The 20,691-nt window shown below is 37.8% G+C and overlaps 1 protein-coding gene across 5 annotated transcripts in view; it reads right to left on the bottom strand.

Moving 5' to 3' along the window:
• Positions 1-20,691, bottom strand: part of CEP128 (centrosomal protein 128) — a gene marked incomplete at its 3' end in the record, with an annotated part of 432,096 nt that overhangs the window by 58,010 nt on the left and 353,395 nt on the right. For 3 of the 5 annotated variants that reach the window (XM_082451219.1, XM_082451220.1, XM_082451222.1), the window contains exons 20-21: positions 17,181-17,230; positions 3,808-3,897 (exon numbers count right to left, since the gene is read on the bottom strand). In XM_082451219.1, the coding sequence (XP_082307345.1) occupies positions 3,808-3,897; positions 17,181-17,230 (140 nt within the window). The remainder of the gene's footprint in view (positions 1-3,807; positions 3,898-17,180; positions 17,231-20,691) is intronic. The other 2 variants (XM_082451221.1, XM_082451223.1) reach the window with 1 other exon arrangement.

Here is a 20,691-nt window from a genome sequence, read left to right as displayed (position 1 = left end):
AATCTATTTATTTCTCCTGTATGAAATATTTCTGGATAACAAGGAAAGAAACAATGGGGAGTGGAAGGTTAAAAATCGGAGGAGAAATTTCCTTCAAATATTTTGAAGAAAAAAGCTCTTAGGGAAAAAATATGTTTTATCGTTATCAGTTTTTTGTGATTGGAGAGTCCCTTTCCCACTATTTTTTAGTGCTATTTAAGATGGGGAAAGTCTAAGAAAAACCTAAAATGGTAACAATCATTTTAATGTTTACTCTTAAGGATTATACATACAGTCACTGCATAGTCCTTGAGTTACAATGAAGAGTACTAGCTGTTATTATCAGTGTGAATATTACATACCATTTCTAAATGAAAACAATAATGCTAGAAATCACATTTTAATTTATTCTGGGCTTGACAGATCGAGTAAGGTGAGTTATATTTTTGGGAAGGACAATAGCACATGCACTATAAAAAAAAAGACGTATGTTAACTTTTTATCATGAGGTTAGTAACCTGTCTTGAGCTGTATATATTCCTTTGCTACTTGGTCACAATGGGGCGTACATTAGAGTTTATGAATAAACCAAAGCAAATTCATTAGTATCATTGGAGATGGGAACATATTTGTAGGCTGTTAGGAAATGAACGCTAAGTGGAGAGTTGGTATCTGAATCCTTGGTCATTGACAGTTTATTCGACTCAGCTGAGCCAATCAACTAGCCACATTGATTCATCCATCCCATCTAAGAGATGACATAGAGGCTCACAGGTCTGAATACTCAGAGTTCTCTGCCCCTGATAAGTAGAGCTGTACAGGTCTAGTGACTTTATCACGATAATGCAGCATTTTCCAAGAATGCTTTAAATACAACCATTAGCATACAAAAAAAGCACAATACTGGCGTAAAAATATAATGAAAGTCTCTATTGCTTCCAAGTCTAAGAAACATTACAAGCATAGACTAATTCTGGAAACTTCTCTGTACTGAAGGGCCATGATGAACATATAAGTTTCAAAAAGAAAACCCACAGTGAGGACTCCCTCTCATCACTGTTCTAAATGCACAAAGCCTGTTTTCTGGAAGAAAAATCCACTCAGCTTCACCCAGAGAGACCACTGCAGGGCATTTTTCCTGTCAATGTTATCTTGGTTTAATCAACACTCACACTTTACCTGCTGCTTCGTACATGAAGGTTATAAAATGAAATGCATTTTTTCCTCTATGCATTTCCACATGACAACCCATTACATTTAACAAATTGTCAATCATTTTTTTAAATAATTCAGAGTTAGAAATAATTTCAAACGCATTCTTTTCCACACTTCAAGATATTAAAATGAAAGAAAAGGAAAAGGCTTCTATTAACCACCACAAAAAAAGATCAGTGTTTCATAGAATCATTCTAAAAAATTAAAACAAAATAGATAAAAATCTTAAACAACCTCAATGTTGCAACACCAAAATAAGTTTTAAAATATAGTGTAAGTTGGCTTTGAATACACACATAAGTCACAGATCTGTACATAAAATTGCATGTTATCTATTAAAAGTCAAAGTTACTCTATATTTTAAAAAACTTCAGAATGAATGACATTAGGGCAGCATGCAGTGGTTTCCCATCATCTGGTGTTCAATTTAGCCATCATTAGATACTTCCGGTCAATCTTTGTTAACTCATTTCACTAGCTGCTTATGTGCCTTTTTCAAATAATCTACTTCAGGGTTCAAAATAACAAAACAGAAATGCTGAAAAGAAAACCACAACAAGGCATCAGGATTTTACCTAAAAAGTCGTCAATAAGAAAACCCAACATTTGACTTATCAAGAAAAGCCAGTTTAAAGGTACGTATTATTTCCTAGCCTAGTAATGATCCTTGTCATCTACCTTTCACTTGGGGACTGGAAAATCAGAAGCAGAAACAATGACAAAATTTAAGAACAAAGCCGAAGTGTGTGCTCCGCATTTCTGATCTGTTCTCTCATCCACTACCATTGCCAGATAGGGACCTGAGGCAGCCAGTTGTGCTTCTGTAGTTTCTTCTGCTGTATTCTCAGGCTGGTGGTATTGTTATGAGGCCATTGCTAACTACTGCACTTCCATTCAGCACTATTCAGGAAAGGCTGAGGTTGCACTTACACTGAAGTGGGATGTGTACATGGGTTTGCGGAGCAGGGAATACAAGTGGGGTGAAGGAGGAAAATGAAGAGAAAGCATGGAAATGGGGCTCTGTTGGTTTGTGTCAACAGATTTCACACTGGAAAATGCAGCCAGAAAGGCTAGGTAAGGGTTTTGCTTAAAATCCCTGTAAGCATTTCTAGTCAACAGTACGAAACTAATACCAAAAAATAAAAATCTCAGATTTACCCTTTATATTTTAGAACACAAAGCAAGGCAATGAGATTTCTTCCCCCTGCCCCCCCTTTAAAATGAAGAATCACTGTAAGTTTCTTCTTTAATGCACAATGTAATACGGTGCATAGGTGTGCGCCTACAGGATAAGACTGCAACCCAAATGAAGGGCAAAAGACAGAATTATCTTTCTGCTGGTACTGCTCAGTTCCACAGTGAAACTGCTAGTAACAGGTAACAAAAGTTCAATGAATGACATCTAGACTGGAGAACAACTAAAAGTTATTTGCAGATAATATAAAGGCTATGATCGTGGTTAGGGGTAATGCAAATGATAACCAATGTAATTTCAAAGATTGCCCCCAAAAGAGATGCAGAACAGGAGTTGAGTAGCAGGGGAAAAAGCTAACAGCCCAGAAACCAACACACCATATTTTTTTCCAAGGATTTACACTTTAAGAAGTAAAGTACATGTCTCCAGTTGTGAGGCCTGTCATATATCAGCTGAATATGCTCTGAACTCTTATGCAAATCATAGTGCAGTGGTGATTATGGCATAATTTATGAGTAGGTTTGTGTCATGCATAACTTGTGGAAAACAATTGGGTATGCTTTTTTTTTTTTTCAGGGTGTGTATCTCACTGCCACCAAACATAGCTGATCTAATGAGACTCCCTGAGGCTAACATCTCCTTTGTTTCCCTCAAGTGTACACATCTCTTGGGTTTCCAAGTGAAGCATGTTCACAAGGAAACCCATATAATCACAGAACCCTTTGTCCCAAGCTCCCTCCTCTTGAATATTTGAATTGCAACACTTGATTGTTGACTATTGTGCATGTCACATGGCTGAATCATTAAATGGCAAAAGCAAACAGTCCACCTTGGGAATTAAACTGTAATTCCAATAATCCACATCCTAATTTACAGGGAAAGTCATTTACTCAATTCTTTTCAGGAATTAAAACATAAGGAACATTATATTAGATACTCTCCTTTTCACCCTCATTCCCATATTCCTTCTGCGGGCTACTGCGTACAGTTCTCTCTCGCCACTCTGTACAAAGAGAGAGGCTGCTGCTCAAAATGAGTGATCGAGGCAGAAACAGATCGTTTTACAATAATGTATTTGGCTGACATAACTCAGGCTTTTCTTGCTTCCTAATTCAGTTTGACTCAGCTTAGAATTATTACTAACCTCCATTTTGTAATATACAAGTACAGGTAGAAAGGGAAAGGTGATTAAAGGATTGAAAACTAGCCTTAGATTATATGTACTCTGATAATCAACGGTGCACTATTCTTAGTATCTACAAAAACTGAGGGAAAAAACCCAACAACTTAGTTTTCAGTTGAACTTCTGGGAAGCATACCTGAAGGCTGACTTACCCTGTATGTCCTGAAATAAAGCAGATGTATTTTGACTATTCAGTTCCAAATATCCTAAATATTTTACCTATGAAATACTTAACTGCTTTTTCTTCAAATTGAGCTTCATTCTGATTTCTCATTGCGGTCTGACTAGCGTCTTCCGAAGGTGGCATTTTAAATAGTAGCTTTGGCTGTTTAAGAGAGATGTGAGTAAAGAAAAAGAGTTGGAAAACTCTTGTCTACTTAAAGCACTATAAATAGTAATAGCTATAAAAATAACACCAATAGGACCATAATAATTTCTAATGATTTTTAAAGGACCTTTAAAATGTTCCTCCAAATAACTGTTTACCCAACTAAGGTCACAAATTTTAGGGAAATCATTATTTGAAATTTAAAATACTTTACTCTTCGGGATTATAAATAAAGAATAGTGATTCATTTCAAAATATCTCCAATTGTCTGGCTTTCAAAATCATCCCAGGAAGTAACTGATCCTAAATTCCAAAGTCTATGAAGGAAGGAATAAATGAGATGTGAGCTTGTTAACAGACGCGCCTGGGCAGTTTTAGCCAGTAATGAAAGCTACTTTTAACACTCACAACCTTACCTGTGGATGATGGCCCACTAATGGAGTGTGATTTTAGGAGTTCAGGAAGGTCTGACTGATTACCCAAAATTATAGTTTCCTTCTATTTGCAAAATTATTTAAAACTCTACCAACAGAAATTTATTCTTTGAGGAAGAACTCAAAAATTTACTCTGTGACTCTCCCCACTCCAGTTCATCTTTCAAAAGACAAACATTCTTGAGACAGATAACCATTAAACTGTAGTTCATTCCAAGGCAGGGTTCAGCAAAGTATGACAGTAGGTCACTCCAACCTGCTGCCTGTTTTTATACGTCCGCCAGCTAAGAATGGTTTTTACATTTTTATGTGGTTGAAAAAAAAAAGTCAAAGTAAGAATAATACTTCATGACGTGAAAATTACATGAAATTCAAATTTCACTTTCCATAAATAAAGTATTATTGGAACATAGCCCACTCATTTCTTTACATATTGTCTATGGTTGTTTTCATTCTATGACGTCAGAGATGAGTTGTTGGGTGAGAGCATATGGCCTGTAAAAGTGAAAATATTTAGATACTGGTCCTTTACAGGAAGTCTGGCAACCCCTTTTTCTAAGATATTGGTGTCCTATAAGAATTACTTCCGGCCTCACAGAGGTCACCCTGTAGGAAACCCTGTACGTTCCTGGAAGCAGAGGATAAGGTGAGACATAGTGACCAGGGATAAAAAAATAAAATAAGAACCAGAAAAATTTTACCCAACTTTTAAACTTTAAAGCAAAATTTAAAAGTTGTATGTTCGTAAATATATATGCCCAGAATATAAACCATTCCTCAGGCCATATACGTTTCTTCCTTTTGTCCTTTGTTCCTTTTATCCATTATTTTTTCTTTCCTTCCAATTTCTTTCCCTACATCATTGCTTCCTTCCTTTCTTTCTCCCTCCCTCCCACTCATTTATTCATTTAATTAATTCATCCATGTTTACTGACACAGACACTATGATAGACACCGGGTACACAGTTATCAACAAGAAAGATAAGGTCTCTCTGCCTTCATGGAGCTTACATTCTAAAGGAGAAGACAAGGACATAAATAAAGAAGACACCCAGGAGCTATGATGGGGGGTAAGGGCAGAGGTTTGCTTTAGACAGGTTGATCAGGTTAAGTTCTCGCAAAGAGGTGACATTTGAGCTGAAATCTAAAGGATGAAAAAGAGCTGTCACCGAAAGAGTTAAGGGAAAAGCATTACAGAGAGAGGGAGTAGCAAAGGCAAAGGTCCTGGGACAGGAAAGAATTTGCTTAGTTTAAGGAACAAAAGGGACAGTGGTATGTGTGTTGTGGTTGTTAATGAAAACATTCCTTTAAATTACCAGTATCATAAAAATCAACACCATTTATTAAAAGCTTATTATTTGCAAAAATTGTATTGGGTGCTTCTCACATATGTTCTCATTTAATGCTCACAAAAACTCTCAACAGGTGAAAATTACTAACTTCATTCATTTAAGTCAGAGAAACAGACTTCAAAGATATATGTATTGAATTGTACATTGTGATTAAATGTTGGCAGTTAGACTGTAATCCAGGTCCACCTGACTCAAAGGAGTCTACATTAACTCTGAAAGACAAATAAAAGGTCACTTTAAAAAAATGTGTGTGTGTTTGTTTATTTAATATGTTGACAAAATGGAGTAGTGGAAATACCATATGCTGACAGAGCAGTTTTATGAGCAAAGAGCCAATAAATGCCAATATTACCACCAGGGCTATTTTTATGTGTGTGGTAGAGGTTAGAGGATATACTGGAAAACTGTTCTGGAGGCTTTTCTCAAAATTACACATGCCAGAAGAGCATTCCAAAACCTTATTTTTAACAGATGTCATGTGACAGTGTAACAAAACACATACTATATCACAACAAAATTTAATGTTCCAATAAAAACCATTATTTGTACACATTTTTATATTTATTTCAGTATATAATAAAAAAGATTATATTTTTGGCATATGCCTTTCTTAAGTAAGTTGCAACTCCCTCTGACTTCTGGGTCTGACATTAGGCCAGCTGAAACACACACAGTCAACACCACTGGGGAAAGAGCAGAAGAAAGGATAAAGGAGAGCAAAGATCTACACTTAATTAGCGGTGATGTTATGCAGTTAAATGGCACCTCTATTGTACTGGTCTCCCAGTTCTTTTAGATCTGAGCTGCAGGAGATTAGTTTCATCACTGAGCTCATAAATGGCCTCTTTCCTCCACCCCTGTTCCATTCGTGACAAATTTATTAGTTCTTTCTAACAATGAAATGAGAACCAGGGATTTCAATTACCACCAGAATGTAGTAAAGGCATGGAGTCCCCTGCAGGTAGTATTTTTCTATTTCATTTTATGGGCAAATATAGAAACATTGTTAACAGACATTAAATGTTATTTATTAGCATGCTAATAAGCCTTCACACTTTTAAAAGTAAACATTAAACTTCTAACAAATTAAACTTAGAATAGTAAGTGTAATGCAGATACTCTGGAAAAGGAATGCACTTCAGAATTAATTTTTTAAAACCAAAATAATCACTGAGTATGATAAAAAGACAAAGATATAAGAGGAGATGCTTATTAGTCATTCTTTCAGCTCAGTTTAGTTTTATCACCTTTTGCACAATTTAAAATTTATGCAAACGTTTTCAATGTTGCCTTTAATTTTTGCCAGAATATTCTGAACCTGGTTTAAAACTGAAATTGAAGAAGCCCAAGGAGGGCTTTAATAACAACTTTCTTCAGTCTGTTTATTTAAAACATGATGAATAAGCAAAAAGAAAAGGTGCAGAACTGAAAAAGAAAAATGATCCCTTCTCCTTCCTAGAAGTGTTCAAGATTACTGGATTGTTCATAATCTTGCACCAGGAATTAAAATCTTTCTCACATGCCAATAGCTGACACTGTCCAGTCACCATATACATGTGAGCTTAGAGCCTAAGGGTTTATAAGTAGTTTTAAAGTTATAGAAAGGCAGGAAGAAGTTTCACTACTATTAAGACCCCAGTGTCGCCTGACTTATTTAATGCGCTCTCTCAAAATTGTTTAGCTTCTTATAGTCTTTTTCTTGAGGAAGCAGGAGGTCAGTTAGTATTTTACCACACTAAATGCTTAATATGTTTACTAATAAATCATTCTCATAGAAAAAAATGGAAGAAATCTAAAGGAACACTTAAAGAAATGCCAGGAACCTAAACAAACAAACAAACAAAAAAAGTGAAGAAATTCTGTTCTCCGTAAGCTCACGAGGCATTTAAACACAGTAGCACAGAAGACAAGCGAATTCTAACACAAGTACCAGCCTGGCCACAAACTGGCTGAGCAAGTTATGCGCCTTAGCTTTTCTATCTGTAAGATGAGAATAAAAGTATCTATCTTATAGAATTGTTGCAAGGAATAAATGACATACATTTAGAAGTTTTAGCAGTGTATGACACAAAAGAATTGTCTGGTAGCTATTAATATCATTCATTAACAAGACAGAGGGTGATTTTTTTTCTTCTCTAATGTACAGATCATCACCCTTTGGGGTTGATTTAGCACAATCTTGACAGGAATTAACAAATGCTAAATAAGTATTTGTTAATAGACTGAAACATAACATTAGTGAGTTTCCAAGATCCCAGACTGGGGAAATCCTCTGTTTCTTTATATTCTGGAAGATCAGCCAGGGATGGGAATTGGAGCTAGCCCTTGAAGCGAGAACTACAGTTTCTTTCAGTGATCTCCTATTAATACTTTGAACCTCAGAGATTTGTTTCATGAGTCAGCAGAAATTGTTTCACCCAGAAATATATTACTGCTGAGCATTTATTTCCAAATCTGTTGTACATCACAGCCATTACTTAAAATATCGCTTTTCACAACTGTCACTGTTATCAGGAGATGGAAGACAATACAGAGAACACGATGTTATGGCCTAAATGTTTGTGTCTCCCCAAAATTCATAGGTTGAAATCCTAATCTCCAATGTGATGATTTTAGGAGGTGGGGCCTTTGGGAAGGGATTAGGTCAGAGGTGGAGTCCTCATGAAAGGATCATGCCCTTATAAAAGAGACTCCAGAGCGCTCTCTGTCTGCTGTGAATCAGGAAGCAGGCCGGATACTGAATCTGAATCTGCCAACGTAAATACTGAATACAGGTAGTGAATCTGCCTTGATCTTAGACTTCCCAGCCTTCAGAACTGTGAGAAACGGGGCTTCCCTAGTGGCGCAGTGGTTAAGAATCCGCCTGCCAATGCAGGGGACATGGGCTCGAGCCCTGGTCCGGGAAGATTCCCACATGCCACGGAGCAACAAAGCCTGTGTGACACAACTACTGAGCCTGCGCTCTAGAGCCCGTGAGCCACAACTACTGAAGCCCGCGTGCCTAGAGCCCGTGCTCCGCAACAAGAGAAGCCATTGCAATGAGAAGCCTGCGCACCACAACGAAGAGTAGCCCCTGCTCACCGCAACTAGAGAAAGCCCAAGCGCAGCAACGAAGACCCAGCGCAGCCCAAAATAAGTAAAATAAATAAATTTATAAAAAAAGAACTGTGAGAAACAAACGTTTCTAGTTTAAACCACTCAGTCTCTGGTATTTTTGTCATAGCAGCCCGAAGGGACTAAGACACATGGTTAGTTGTCCAAAGTTTGAGGCCCATTCAGGGATGTGACAGGAGAAGAACAAGCAGATACACGTTATGGAGCATGGTATTGAAATGATCACTCAAAATGCAACCCAAATGAAATTGCCCCAAATCGTAAGGCCACAGTTGACTCTGGAAACATGGCAAAAACTCCCAGACAAGCTCAACACTTGCAAAACGTCATAACATGCTTAGATGGTTTTCATTTTTCACAAGAAAACGCAAGTTGTTCTTTACATCAGGCCCAGTGCCCAAGGAAACCAGAGCTTGGACTCTGATGAAGGTACCAGGGGATGTTTTCTGGAAGTGTTGCTTTTTATGGTGTCGACTGCAAAAGGGATGGTGTATGGAGACAGATAAAATAAATTCCCCCCTTGTGGCAGCAATTTACAAAATCTGTAACACATACTTAGTTCATTTTCACTACTGAGTTTTTAGTAAACCTTCTGTCACAGGGTAAAATCTGGGCTTTTGAGTTCAAAGACTACACTCTGTCTTTGCATTTTTAAAATGTTTCCAAATGGCGTCTGTTTTTTAGAAGCCTTTTAAGAAGCTTGATTCAAGGAGACTGCTGAATCTTTAGGACTTCTGCTTTGCATCCCTTTGGATAAACAAAACCAGCCACAGCTTTATATTTTTTATTCTCAAAAGAAAACAATCTAGTCAATCAACTTCCATACACTCAGACACAAGAATACTTCACTCTCAGGGTATTCTATTTTCCATTTTTATTGTCATAAATTTGGAATTAAAATTAAGTTGCAAATTTCAGGTGAAAGAGGGTGATAAAATTTAATGATCACTAAAATTTCAAGTGGAATCTATTTTACTGATCTTGGTTCTCTGCTCTCCTGAGGCCTCTTGACATAGTAAATTGAAGTGTGCAAATCTAATTGGCTGAGACCCTGCTTGACCCTAATACAGACTGCTAACGTTTTATCTCTGCTGAGAACTCATAGCAAATTTAAGGCTTGGTAAGCCTCTTCACCTTCTGAGAAAATGGAGATTTTTATGAGCCATTAAGTCACAGAGCCCTGAAAGGGGCAAAGTGTTGCCCAACCCTCCATCCCCTATAATCGCCCATGTTTTAAGTCATTGCTTAGGACCGTTATTTTTTTTTTTTTTTTTTTTTTTTTTTTTAATAGGGAGCATTTTCTTTTTTTTTTCAAATTTTATTTATTTATTTTATTTATGGCTGTGTTGGGTCTTCGTTTCTGTGCGAGGGCTTTCTCTAGTTGTGGCAAGTGGGGGCCACTCTTCATCGCGGTGCGCGGGCCTCTCACTATCGCGGCCTCTCTTGTTGCAGAGCACAGGCTCCAGACGTGCAGGCTCAGTAATTGTGGCTCACGGGCCCAGTTGCTCCGTGGCATGTGGGATCTTCCCAGACCAGGACCCGAACCCGTGTCCCCTGCATTGGCAGGCAGATTCTCAACCACTGCGCCACCAGGGAAGCCCAGGACCGTTATTTTTTAATCATACATCAGACAAAGAAAAAGATACAAAGAGATTTGCCTACATTTTGAAGACTGCATCTTGGGAAGAATAAGTACATATGCATTACATTTTTGTTTCTGGAATTACAGACGTTCCATTATAACTCTCAGGAGTTATCCGAGGGGTGAGCAGGATATGGCATTTACCTTCCAGTTTAATAAAGCCTTAAAGAGTCAATCCCAGTTCATCAATTTATTCAAACTGGCACTTCTAAAAACATACTTTAGTATCTCCCAAGCTAATGAGAATTTCTGGGGAAATTTAAGAATCTCTTTTACTAATCCTTCAACTCTTCTGGAGATCCAGTGTTAGGACACAGCATCCCGCATCACCCTCACTTTCCCTTCTAAAGTAACTCAGGGACTCTTAGCTACCCCATCCCTGCTTCCTACCCACAATCTCTGAATTCCCCAAACCACTACCTAGTTTGAAAATTCAGGTCTGGACATTCTACAGTCAGGCAGAAGTGACTGACAGCAAAGCCACAGAGACTACCCAGTTGGTCTGTCACTAGCCCACTTTATCCCACGGTTGCTCACTAGGGGAGGACTTGCCATCTACCGGGGTTTCTGAGCAGATAATGTTCTACACTGTCAGCCTCTGCCAGGGCAATTTATTTGCCCATGTCAGTTTTCTGTCTTTGGTGGGTTTTCTTGCCTAGTTTATCTCCAACGATGTGACTGCCAGCTCTGCACTGGAATTCTTTTCCATACTGTAACACACCTATGTTAATATTTATTAGACTTGTTCCAAAAGAACTAAGAAATTCGAGTTCTATTTTTTTCTTCAAAACACCACACTGCCATAGGCTGCTCTATAAGTAGCTGAAATGAAGTAATGACTGAGGAAAAGATTATCTTCTCCTTCCAGCTCATTTCAGATGCTTGTACCTAAGCACTATTTAAATGACAAAAACAAAAATCAAACACCTGACCCTCCACTCCCAAAACATTTCTAAAAAGCTAAAATCCTTCAAATGGAAGATCTCAGAATATTTTTTTTAAAAAGCTGTCTAGGACAGAAATTAAACATAATTACAAGTCATCTGAAAAACAACAAGTCGATAGTGCCACTTAATGTCCTTCAAGGGCATAGCTTCTGAAATGTCTCTGAAAAAAAATTACTTTTTTAAAGAACATAAACCCAATTTTAAAAACTTAAATGAAGGATTCAGCTCATTTTAAATGAAAGTACTGATACTGAAGAAAGTGTCCAGAAATACTTTTAGATTATAGATACTACAATTAAAATGTTCCCTTTTTCCTCTTAAAATAATGAGGCTGATATTCATATGTAGCCCACATAGTCAATTTCATTACTGCCATATTGTGACTTTTTTCACTCTTTCATTATATTTAGTAGCTATCCAAAGATGTAACATTTCCTTTAGTAAAATCATGGTTGCCTAGTGGAAGAGAGAGGAAGAGAGGAGAGGAAGAGGGAGGGAAAAGGGGAGGAAAGGAGACGGTGAGGGAGTGGCTCCACGAGGGCAGGTCTCATGAAGGCAAGGATGTTTACTATTTCAATGCCGAGCATGCAGCATGCCTGGTACATAGTAGGTGTAACTAAATAGTCTGCGTGTGGAATTCATATTTATGGAGGACCTGCCAGATACCAAGGTTTATGCATTTCTAATCATAGTTAATCCTCTCAACAGTCTTATGAAGTCAGCAATATTATTGTCCCCAATTTATATATATGAATACTGCCTCGAAATGACCTAAAGATGGCCTAGTAAAAGAGGAAAAAGGATAGGAAAAATCGTGTTCATAATCATCTATTTTTATCTCATTTAAAATAAAACCAAAAGCCAGATTACGGTAAGTTAGCAGAAGAGGAAGGGCACATGTATATTCCAGACACTCTGTTAAGTGACTGTCATAGGTAGCACTTTGAAGCTTTTCATAACGAAGCAGGATACTCTTTTGGTGTGCTTTGCATTCTGGGGTTCACAAAGTGACACAGGGGAAGGAAAGCAAGAAATTGATGAAAGGTGAGCCAGGTAGGCTGGAAATTTAAAAAATAAAACCAAAAACAACAGCAACCCTACCACTAGCAGCCATCACAAGTAAGGTGTCAGTCACTGAATACTTTTCAACTAAAGTGAGGAAAAATGGATTACCTTTTGTGTCTATTTAAAATGTTTCAGCTGATCTGCAGCGGATTAAAGAAGGGATTTGCTTGTTTCAATGTACCTCAAACCCATATGCAAATAGGACTGTGATACTGTGCCACACACTTATAGTCAAAGACAGTACTTTGTTTTTAAGAAGAGCAGCACACAATGTAACTGCAAATGAATGTCACACACACACAAGCCAGACGATGTTAAGTTCCAGTGAAGAATTTTGGTAATTACCAGCTGTACTGTAAAAATCACTCAATATGTTTGTCTCCATTGCTTGTGATTCCTCTGAAGATTGAAAACGCCCTCCCCTCTGCTGCTGTCCCCACCCTCGCCATTTTATCCTTTTCTGTCCCCACCCATTCCTACCACTTGTCACAAATTACTCACTTACTGACCTTTTGTTTCAATACTACATTCATGGAGGGAGGGAGAGCAGAACAGGATAGAGAGAAGGAGGGAGAGTGAAAGTAACTGTATGTGTGTGTTTGTGTGTATGTATGTGTACAGGAATGATAGAACTTGGAAGTCGCCCCCCAGTTTTTTAAACAAAAATGAACTCTAGGACAGGGATGGTGGTTGTTTTTTAATGGGTAGACCTTAAAGAGAACCAGGAATAGGTGCTGTGCAAATAAGAGACCAGCAGGGTGGTATTCATTTGTTTACTTAGTCAACAGAAATTTAATGAGTACCTACTATGGAAAAGCATTATGCTACCTAGTGGATATTTACAAAAGTGAATGATTTGTTTCATAAATATGATAGGAAATTACAATTTTTTATTTTAAAATAAATTTTTATTTTCAAACCTAAACCCCTTAGCTAAGTGGATTCAAGGATTAAACAAATATTTATTCAGCTTTACTGATTATTTTCCCTTTGAAATATTATTTGTTAAGCTTCACGACACTATGCTCTCTAGAATTTATTTTCCTTAGGTCTTAGACTCCTTTGCAGGATTTTCATCCTTAGCCTGTTATTTAAGTGTTGGTGTTCCACAGGGTTAAGTTTTCATTTCTTTATTCTACATACTTCCCTGGGAGTTCTCATTGCTCCTATGACTTTTATTTATTTTTTAAAGATTTATTTATTATTTATTTTTGGCTGTGTTGGGTCTTAGTTGCGGCACTCGGGATCTTCGTTGAGGCATGCGGGCTCTTTGTCGTGGTGCATGGGCTTCTCTCTAGCTGTGGTGTGCAGGCTCCAGGGCGTGTGGGCTCTGTAGTTTGCGGCACGTAGGCTCTCTCGTTGAGGCATGTGAGCTCAGTTGTTGCGACACGCGGGCTTAGTTGCCCCGTGGCATGTGGGATCTATAGTTCCCTGATCAGAGATCGAACCCCTGTCCCCTGCATCGTAAGGTGGACTCTTTGCCACTGGACCACCAGGGAAGTCCCACTCCTATGACTTTTAGTATCATCTCTATATGATACAGAGACCAGATCTGATGACACCAAATTATGCATGTCCAGTTCAATATAGGACATTGCCACCTGGATGTTTCAAGGCACCCAAACTCAGAATACCATAAAATTGAACTAATCAACTTCCCCTTATCTCATGGCCTAACACAGCCATCCATGAAGCTGCCCATCAAGAAACCTAAGAGTCATTCTTAACTCCTTTCTTTATACTTCCTAACGATCTAAAAGTTCCCTAAATTTTTATATCCTAAATTATACTAAGAAATCACCCGTTCCTCTTCACACACTCTGTTACCACCCAATCCAAGTCACTGTCATCTCTTGCCAACATTCTCACGAACACTTGCTTAATTGGTCTCCCTGGTTTCAATCTTGCCTGCCCCCAATGGTTTTAGACTTTATAGCCAGTTACTTGTTAAAAATGAAAATTTGATCACATTGTTCTCTTGTTTCAAACCCTTTACTGGCTTCCCATATACTAAAGGTAAAATTCCAACTCCTTTATGAGATCCTTTAGACCTCTGTTTACCTTACAAACTCTTGTCTTGCCTCTCCTCTCTCAGACACTATACTCCACCACACTGAAATTCTTTCAGTTCCTTAAACATGAAATTGATGCTTTTTCCTCAGGCATTCCCATATCTTTCGCCCAATGCTAACTCCTGATTATCATTTAAATATTGGCCTCGTCTGGGAAGCCCACTTGGATTGCCACTCCACCCCTGCTCATCCTACCCACCTTCAACCCCCTATACTTGCACCCAACCTACCCGTATCTCTACCAAAGATCGGTGCTGTTATATGTTCCCACAATGATGTATACATCCTCTCTAATATCATTTTTCAATATTTTATTATAAACATCTATTTAAAATTCTTTTTCATTAATTCTGGTATAAAGGGCAGCAAACTATCTAGCATAAGCAACTTGCCCAGTACAGTGCCTTGCACAGAACTGGTACTCAATAAATATTTGTTCAATGAGTAAATGGAGCACCTTTTATTTACAGGGAACTGGGAAGTGTTTAGAGATAAATAAACACCCCCTACCCTTAAGGAGGATAACATTAAATGTAGAATGGCTGTTATACATAATTATATGATGATAATGAGTGAATAAAATTGACTTCAATTTGGATACATGGGGATTTGCTAATAACACTGTAAATTGGAATGAAATATTTAGCTCTCCCTTCTGGGATAATCTAATCCACACTAAACACTTCTGGAAGACAGTTTTATGATTTTATATTACAGATGAGAAAATAGGCACAGCAAAGTTACTCAAGGTTACCTAGTGAATCATAAGCAGAGCCAAGACTTAAAACTCAAAGTGGTCAATATCCAGTACTTAGTGCTATAATTATTAAAAAACTATTTTTTCTTTTTCTCCCCAAAATTCTATTTTGTGATTGAAAGACTTCTACCTATATACTTTAATAATCTTCTCAAAAATATCACCTGTAATATTTATATTTGAATATGGAAACTCAGGAATGGAGGTACTTTTCGATGGATTTTCCTCTAGTCTTTAAAATACAAGGCTTTGTGTGATGTGAACCTGCACGTTTGTACACTCTGAGAGGTATTAAGTTCCTTCTTTGTTCTTAACGGTGTTAGTATTAGGCACTAATTGCCACTACAAAGTGCCAACATTGAACTCTTCTGCTGCTGGACATCATATTGGATACTCTATATGTTTAAACGTCCATAGTTAGTTGGCTGGTGCATTCTAGTGCACTCAATGGACATTTTGGTAGAAAATGCTGCCAGTACTTAATAAATATTCGAGAAACAACATAGGCTATTAAATTTAACAGGATTTCTGGTTCCAACATTCATACTGTGAGAGAAATAAAGTAAAAAAAAGTTTATGATGCTATTTCAAAAGGCCAGATATGTACTAAGTACTCAATAAATATGCTTATTCTTATTGTGGTATTCTGGGGCCAATGGTAAACATAATGCATAACCAAAATGCATCAAAAAGCCTTTATCACCATCTCACTATATACAATTAGTATACGTACATACCTTTGCTCTTTATAACAATAAGCATTGCTGACATTAATTTCTCAGAGATAGACAGGGCAAGTATACACTTGAGATTTTTTTCCTAACCCCAGACTGAACTTTCTTTTTATACCTGAATACAGCACAAGATGTTAAAAGAATTTAACCTGTACAAATTGTGGCTATCACTTGCTACTTTTATTAGGTATGTAGAACTACACTCCTCTTAATCATTTTTCAGATCAATTATACAATTTTCTCTCACCAGATACAACATCAAGTAGAAGAATCCCCAATTAAAGAACATTTCTCTTGCTCTTTGAGCTCTGCTTAACCCATCCTTCGTTCACCAGAAGCAAACATCTCTACCTCTAAAGCACTCAAGTCAGCTCATTATATCACTCTCCAGTCTTGCCTTGCAGCTCCAGGCCCAGGAAGAACTTTAAATGTCCAAAGTATTTACTGTTCTTAATCCCCAATGTGACGTTAAGTGAATTGGTTCTGTCATGTGAGTATAACTGATTTTGTTTCCCCTAATAAAGATAGACACTTGAGTTACCCATTTGTAAGCTAGCCCAATGTAAAAGGAAGAGAGAACTTCTGTCAGATGTCAAGTTAACATCAATTGCTCATACCATGGAAATGTCAATTAAAACTCTAGTGCAATCTTTCAAACACAATTTTCCAGTCCAAGAAATGTGTATACATCCATAGTGAACGGAGAGGCATACAAGGATAAGCTCAACATATGTGTTAATATTGTTGGTTGGTCATTAGTAGATGATATTCATGGAGTCAGAATACTTTTGATCTTCACTTGAAAATGTAGATTCCATGAATTCATCCTCATTCATTAGCCCTGATTTTGGGGAAAGGACTTTGTAAAGATGTTGCTTCCATTTCCTAATGATGCAGTTCCCACTAAGCTACACCAAGGAATAAAGGTTCCTTTCAAGAGTAGCATAGAGACTGAGTTGGCTTCCTGCTTTCAGAGATTATAAATCTTCTCAAACACTTCCAAAATGAAGCAAATTCCAACTTGGGTTTCAAAGATTTTTTTATTTATTTATTTTTTTACTCCATTTGCCATAGTGGTCTGAATGTGACAATAATGAAGGCTAACAGAGTAAAAACAAATGTTTAAACCAAAGATACCTGCCCTATTGGAGAATTTACTTTACCTGCAGAGATTCCATTTCTTCATCTTTTCTGTGAGTCTCCTCCAGCAGATCTATAATAAGAAAGTAAAATATCCATCAAAATACAATGTCAAAATGCACTGCCTCTTACTTTCAAACTCGATTCAGTCAGTAGCTTGTATAAACCATTGTCTGGAAAGAGAATTTGATGTTTAAGTGTGAGAAGCAACATGAAGGAAATGCCCTCTGATCCCAACTGGTGAGATGCGGTAGAGATCTGGATTCTGCCAAACCTAAGCTAGCTATGAAGCCCTGGGTGGTCCTAGGTCTGGTGGCGATACCAGAAAATGAGACCAACTCAATTACAAATCCAAAATCATACCAATGTTTTAGAAATCTGGTCTAATGCTTATGTAACTCAAAAGCAACACAAAATTTTCTTTAAAAACAACAACAACAAAAACAAAAAAGCTTTTTTCTTTTGAAAGAAAAAAATAGAAACAAACCATTTGCTCTTAAAATAAGCTCCCAAGCCAAGTTCCACCTCCAGAGGTAATTTTTATAACCAAATTAAAACACCCTGGAATAATGGGTGTTATTAATGGAAGTAGAACACCACCTTAACTGTAAACTCGTATTAATTATCATTTCACACTGAGAGGGTGGGAAGCATTGAAGCTACATCTGACCAACCGTCTGGCACCATCTCAGAGAAATTAGTGGCTGGAAGAGAGTTCTGTCTAAATGCATGCGTATAACCATGGTGTCTCAGTGCCCTAGACTAATTTATGAACTTGCTATAAAGGAAAATGAATTTGGCAAGCAGAATTTTCGGCCTGAAGCTATACCACCTTGTGCTATGATCTTATTAGATCTCACAAACCTAAAGAGGGCTGGGCTGAGTTAGAACTTGGATGAAAACTGGCAAGAAATACCTACAGCAGCGCACATTAACATTAGCATTTGCCTTACTCTGTGATTGATATAGCTTACCAAGAGGCTGTGCCGCATAAAAGGAAAATATAACGCACAGAAATTCAATATGTACCCCAGAAAGGCAAATGCCAATGTTTTTAGCAAGTGTTACTAGATGGAGCGGGAAGCAGTAATATAGTGGGTAACCAAGTCACGCTGGTATATGTCATAACTGGGCAGGCAATATCCTGAAACTTCAGGAGACCTGGTAGATGATATAATTGATGGTGATGGCCCTTTGAGATTGCACAGCTAAGAGAAATACAGAGGAGTGGCAAGCAATCCCCTCAAGACACAGTGTACTGGGATTAAGGATGAAAGTTAGTTTTTGCTCTGTGTCTGCAGACGGCTGATGTTGGCTCCCAAAACATCCATAATCAGAGTTACATCAAGAAAGTTACAGGAGCATGCAATGTATTAGGGTGTATTTTTAAAGGGTTTTTTGTTGGCACATCAGGATTTTTAGCTATATGGTACAGAAACCAACTTGGGGTGTGGTAAATTAAGTGCCCTCAATCATTCCTCTTTCTGCATCCTTACTCAATTGCACTGCGACATTGTAGCTACTTCCATCAAGAGGTCACACGTATCTTGCATCTAGGCTTGCCTCCTGACTTGATTTGGTAAATAGAATACAGCAGAAGCAATTCTGTGCCAATCTGCATTAAGGGTTCCAAAAGGCCTCATGCATTTTCACTTTTCCACTTGGAACTCTTTCACTACCATTTCAACAAGCCCAGGCCAGCCTGCCAGATGACAAGAGACATATGGTCCAGTATTCTTTCCACCCCTGAAACCCTGCAGGTTGCCCCAACTGGTAGCCTGCAAATGCCCAGAAGCATGGATGACTCAGATGGGAGCCCAACTGAGACCAGTCAAACTGCCCAGCTGAGCCCAGTACCGACTTCAACTCAGAGAATCATGACCTATGGAATAAATGGAATTGGGGGATGCTTTGGTACGCACCACTTGCTAACTGATAGCAACCAGCTGCTAACTGAATAGCAAGCATTCAGAATTTATTAGAAGGATGTAAGAGTAACTTATCGATACAATACATCTAGTAACAATAGATAACAGAAAAGTGCATCCAGACTCTGGAGAGAGTAACAACTGGTCTGGGGGTGTAGGGATGTAGGTAGCATGAACTAATGAGCATTTTATACTGGGTAACACTAATCTGTGCATTACTCCACTCAAAATGAAATTCCATAAGGAGAAGAGCTAATGAGACTACCTTAGATCTTTTGCCTACTGCTTGGCCAGGGGAAAGTATGAAGCACTTTCACTGATAATCCCAAAAGGATTGGATGAAGAACAGAAAGGACCATTTCCAAACATCAGGGTACTATTAACAAAAGGAGGAAGTATGGATATCAGACAGGCCAAAACAACAGCCAGTTTTAGTAATTCCATCTTCAGTACAACTCTTTTCAATATTTGTGAGACATAGATTACTTCAATATCTTGGCTATTGTAAATAATGCTTCAGTAAACATGGGGGTGCATATATCTTTTTGAATTTAGTGTTTTCGTTTTCTTCAGATAAATACCCAGAAGGGGAATTGCTGGATCATGTGGTAGTTCTAGTTCTAATTTTTTGAGGAACCTCCAAACTATTTTCCATAACGGCTGCACCAACTTACATTCCCACCAACAGTGCACAAGTGTTCCCTTTTCTCCACATCCTCGTCAACATTTGTTTTTGTTGTCTTCTTGATAACATCCATTCTAACAAGTGTGAGGTGATATCTCATTATGGTTTTGATTTGCATTTCCCTGATGATTAGTGATGTTGAGCATCTTTTATGTGTACGTTGGCCATCTGTATGTCTCCCTTGGAAAAATGTCTATTCAGCTCCACTGCCCATTTTTTAAATCAGACTGTTTGTTTTTTTGAAACTGAGTTGTGTGAGTTCTTTATATAATTTGGATATTAACTCCTTATCGGACATATCATTTGCAAATGTCTTCTCGCACACAGTGGGTTGCCTTTTTGTTTTGTTGATGGTTTCCTTTGCTGTGCAAAAGCTTTTCAGTTGGATGTAGTCCCAGTTTGTTTATTTTTGCTTTTGTTGCCCTTGCCTGAGGAGACAGATCCAAAAGATATCGCTAGGACTGATGTCAAAGAGCTTACTGCCTATGTTTTCTTCTAGGAGTCTTATGGTTTCAGGTCTTATAAAGTCTTTAATCCATTTTGAGTTTATTTTTGTATATGGTGTAAGAAAGTGTCCATGAATGGATAAAGAAGATGTGGCACATATATACAATGAAATATTACTCAGCCATAAAGAATGAAATCTTGCCATTTGTAACAACACAGATGGACCTAGAGGGTATTATGTTAAGTGAAATAAGTCAGAGAGAGGAATACTGTATTATTTCACTTATATGTGGAATCTAAGAAACAAAACAAAACAAAAACAAAAACACACCAAAAAAACCCAAAACAAAACAGAAATAGACTCATCAATACAGAGAACAACTGGTGGTCCCTGGGGGTAGGGGGCTGGGGTTGGGTGAAATAGGTGAAGGGGATTAGGAGGCACAAAATTCCAGTTATAAAACATGCAAGTCG

This window comes from Balaenoptera physalus (assembly GCF_965194825.1).
Source record: "Balaenoptera physalus genome assembly, chromosome: 2".
In the NCBI taxonomy this organism is placed as follows: Eukaryota; Metazoa; Chordata; class Mammalia; order Artiodactyla; family Balaenopteridae; genus Balaenoptera; species Balaenoptera physalus.
The sequence above is the reverse complement of the archived record's forward strand: the minus strand, read 5'-3'. Positions and strand labels throughout refer to the sequence as shown.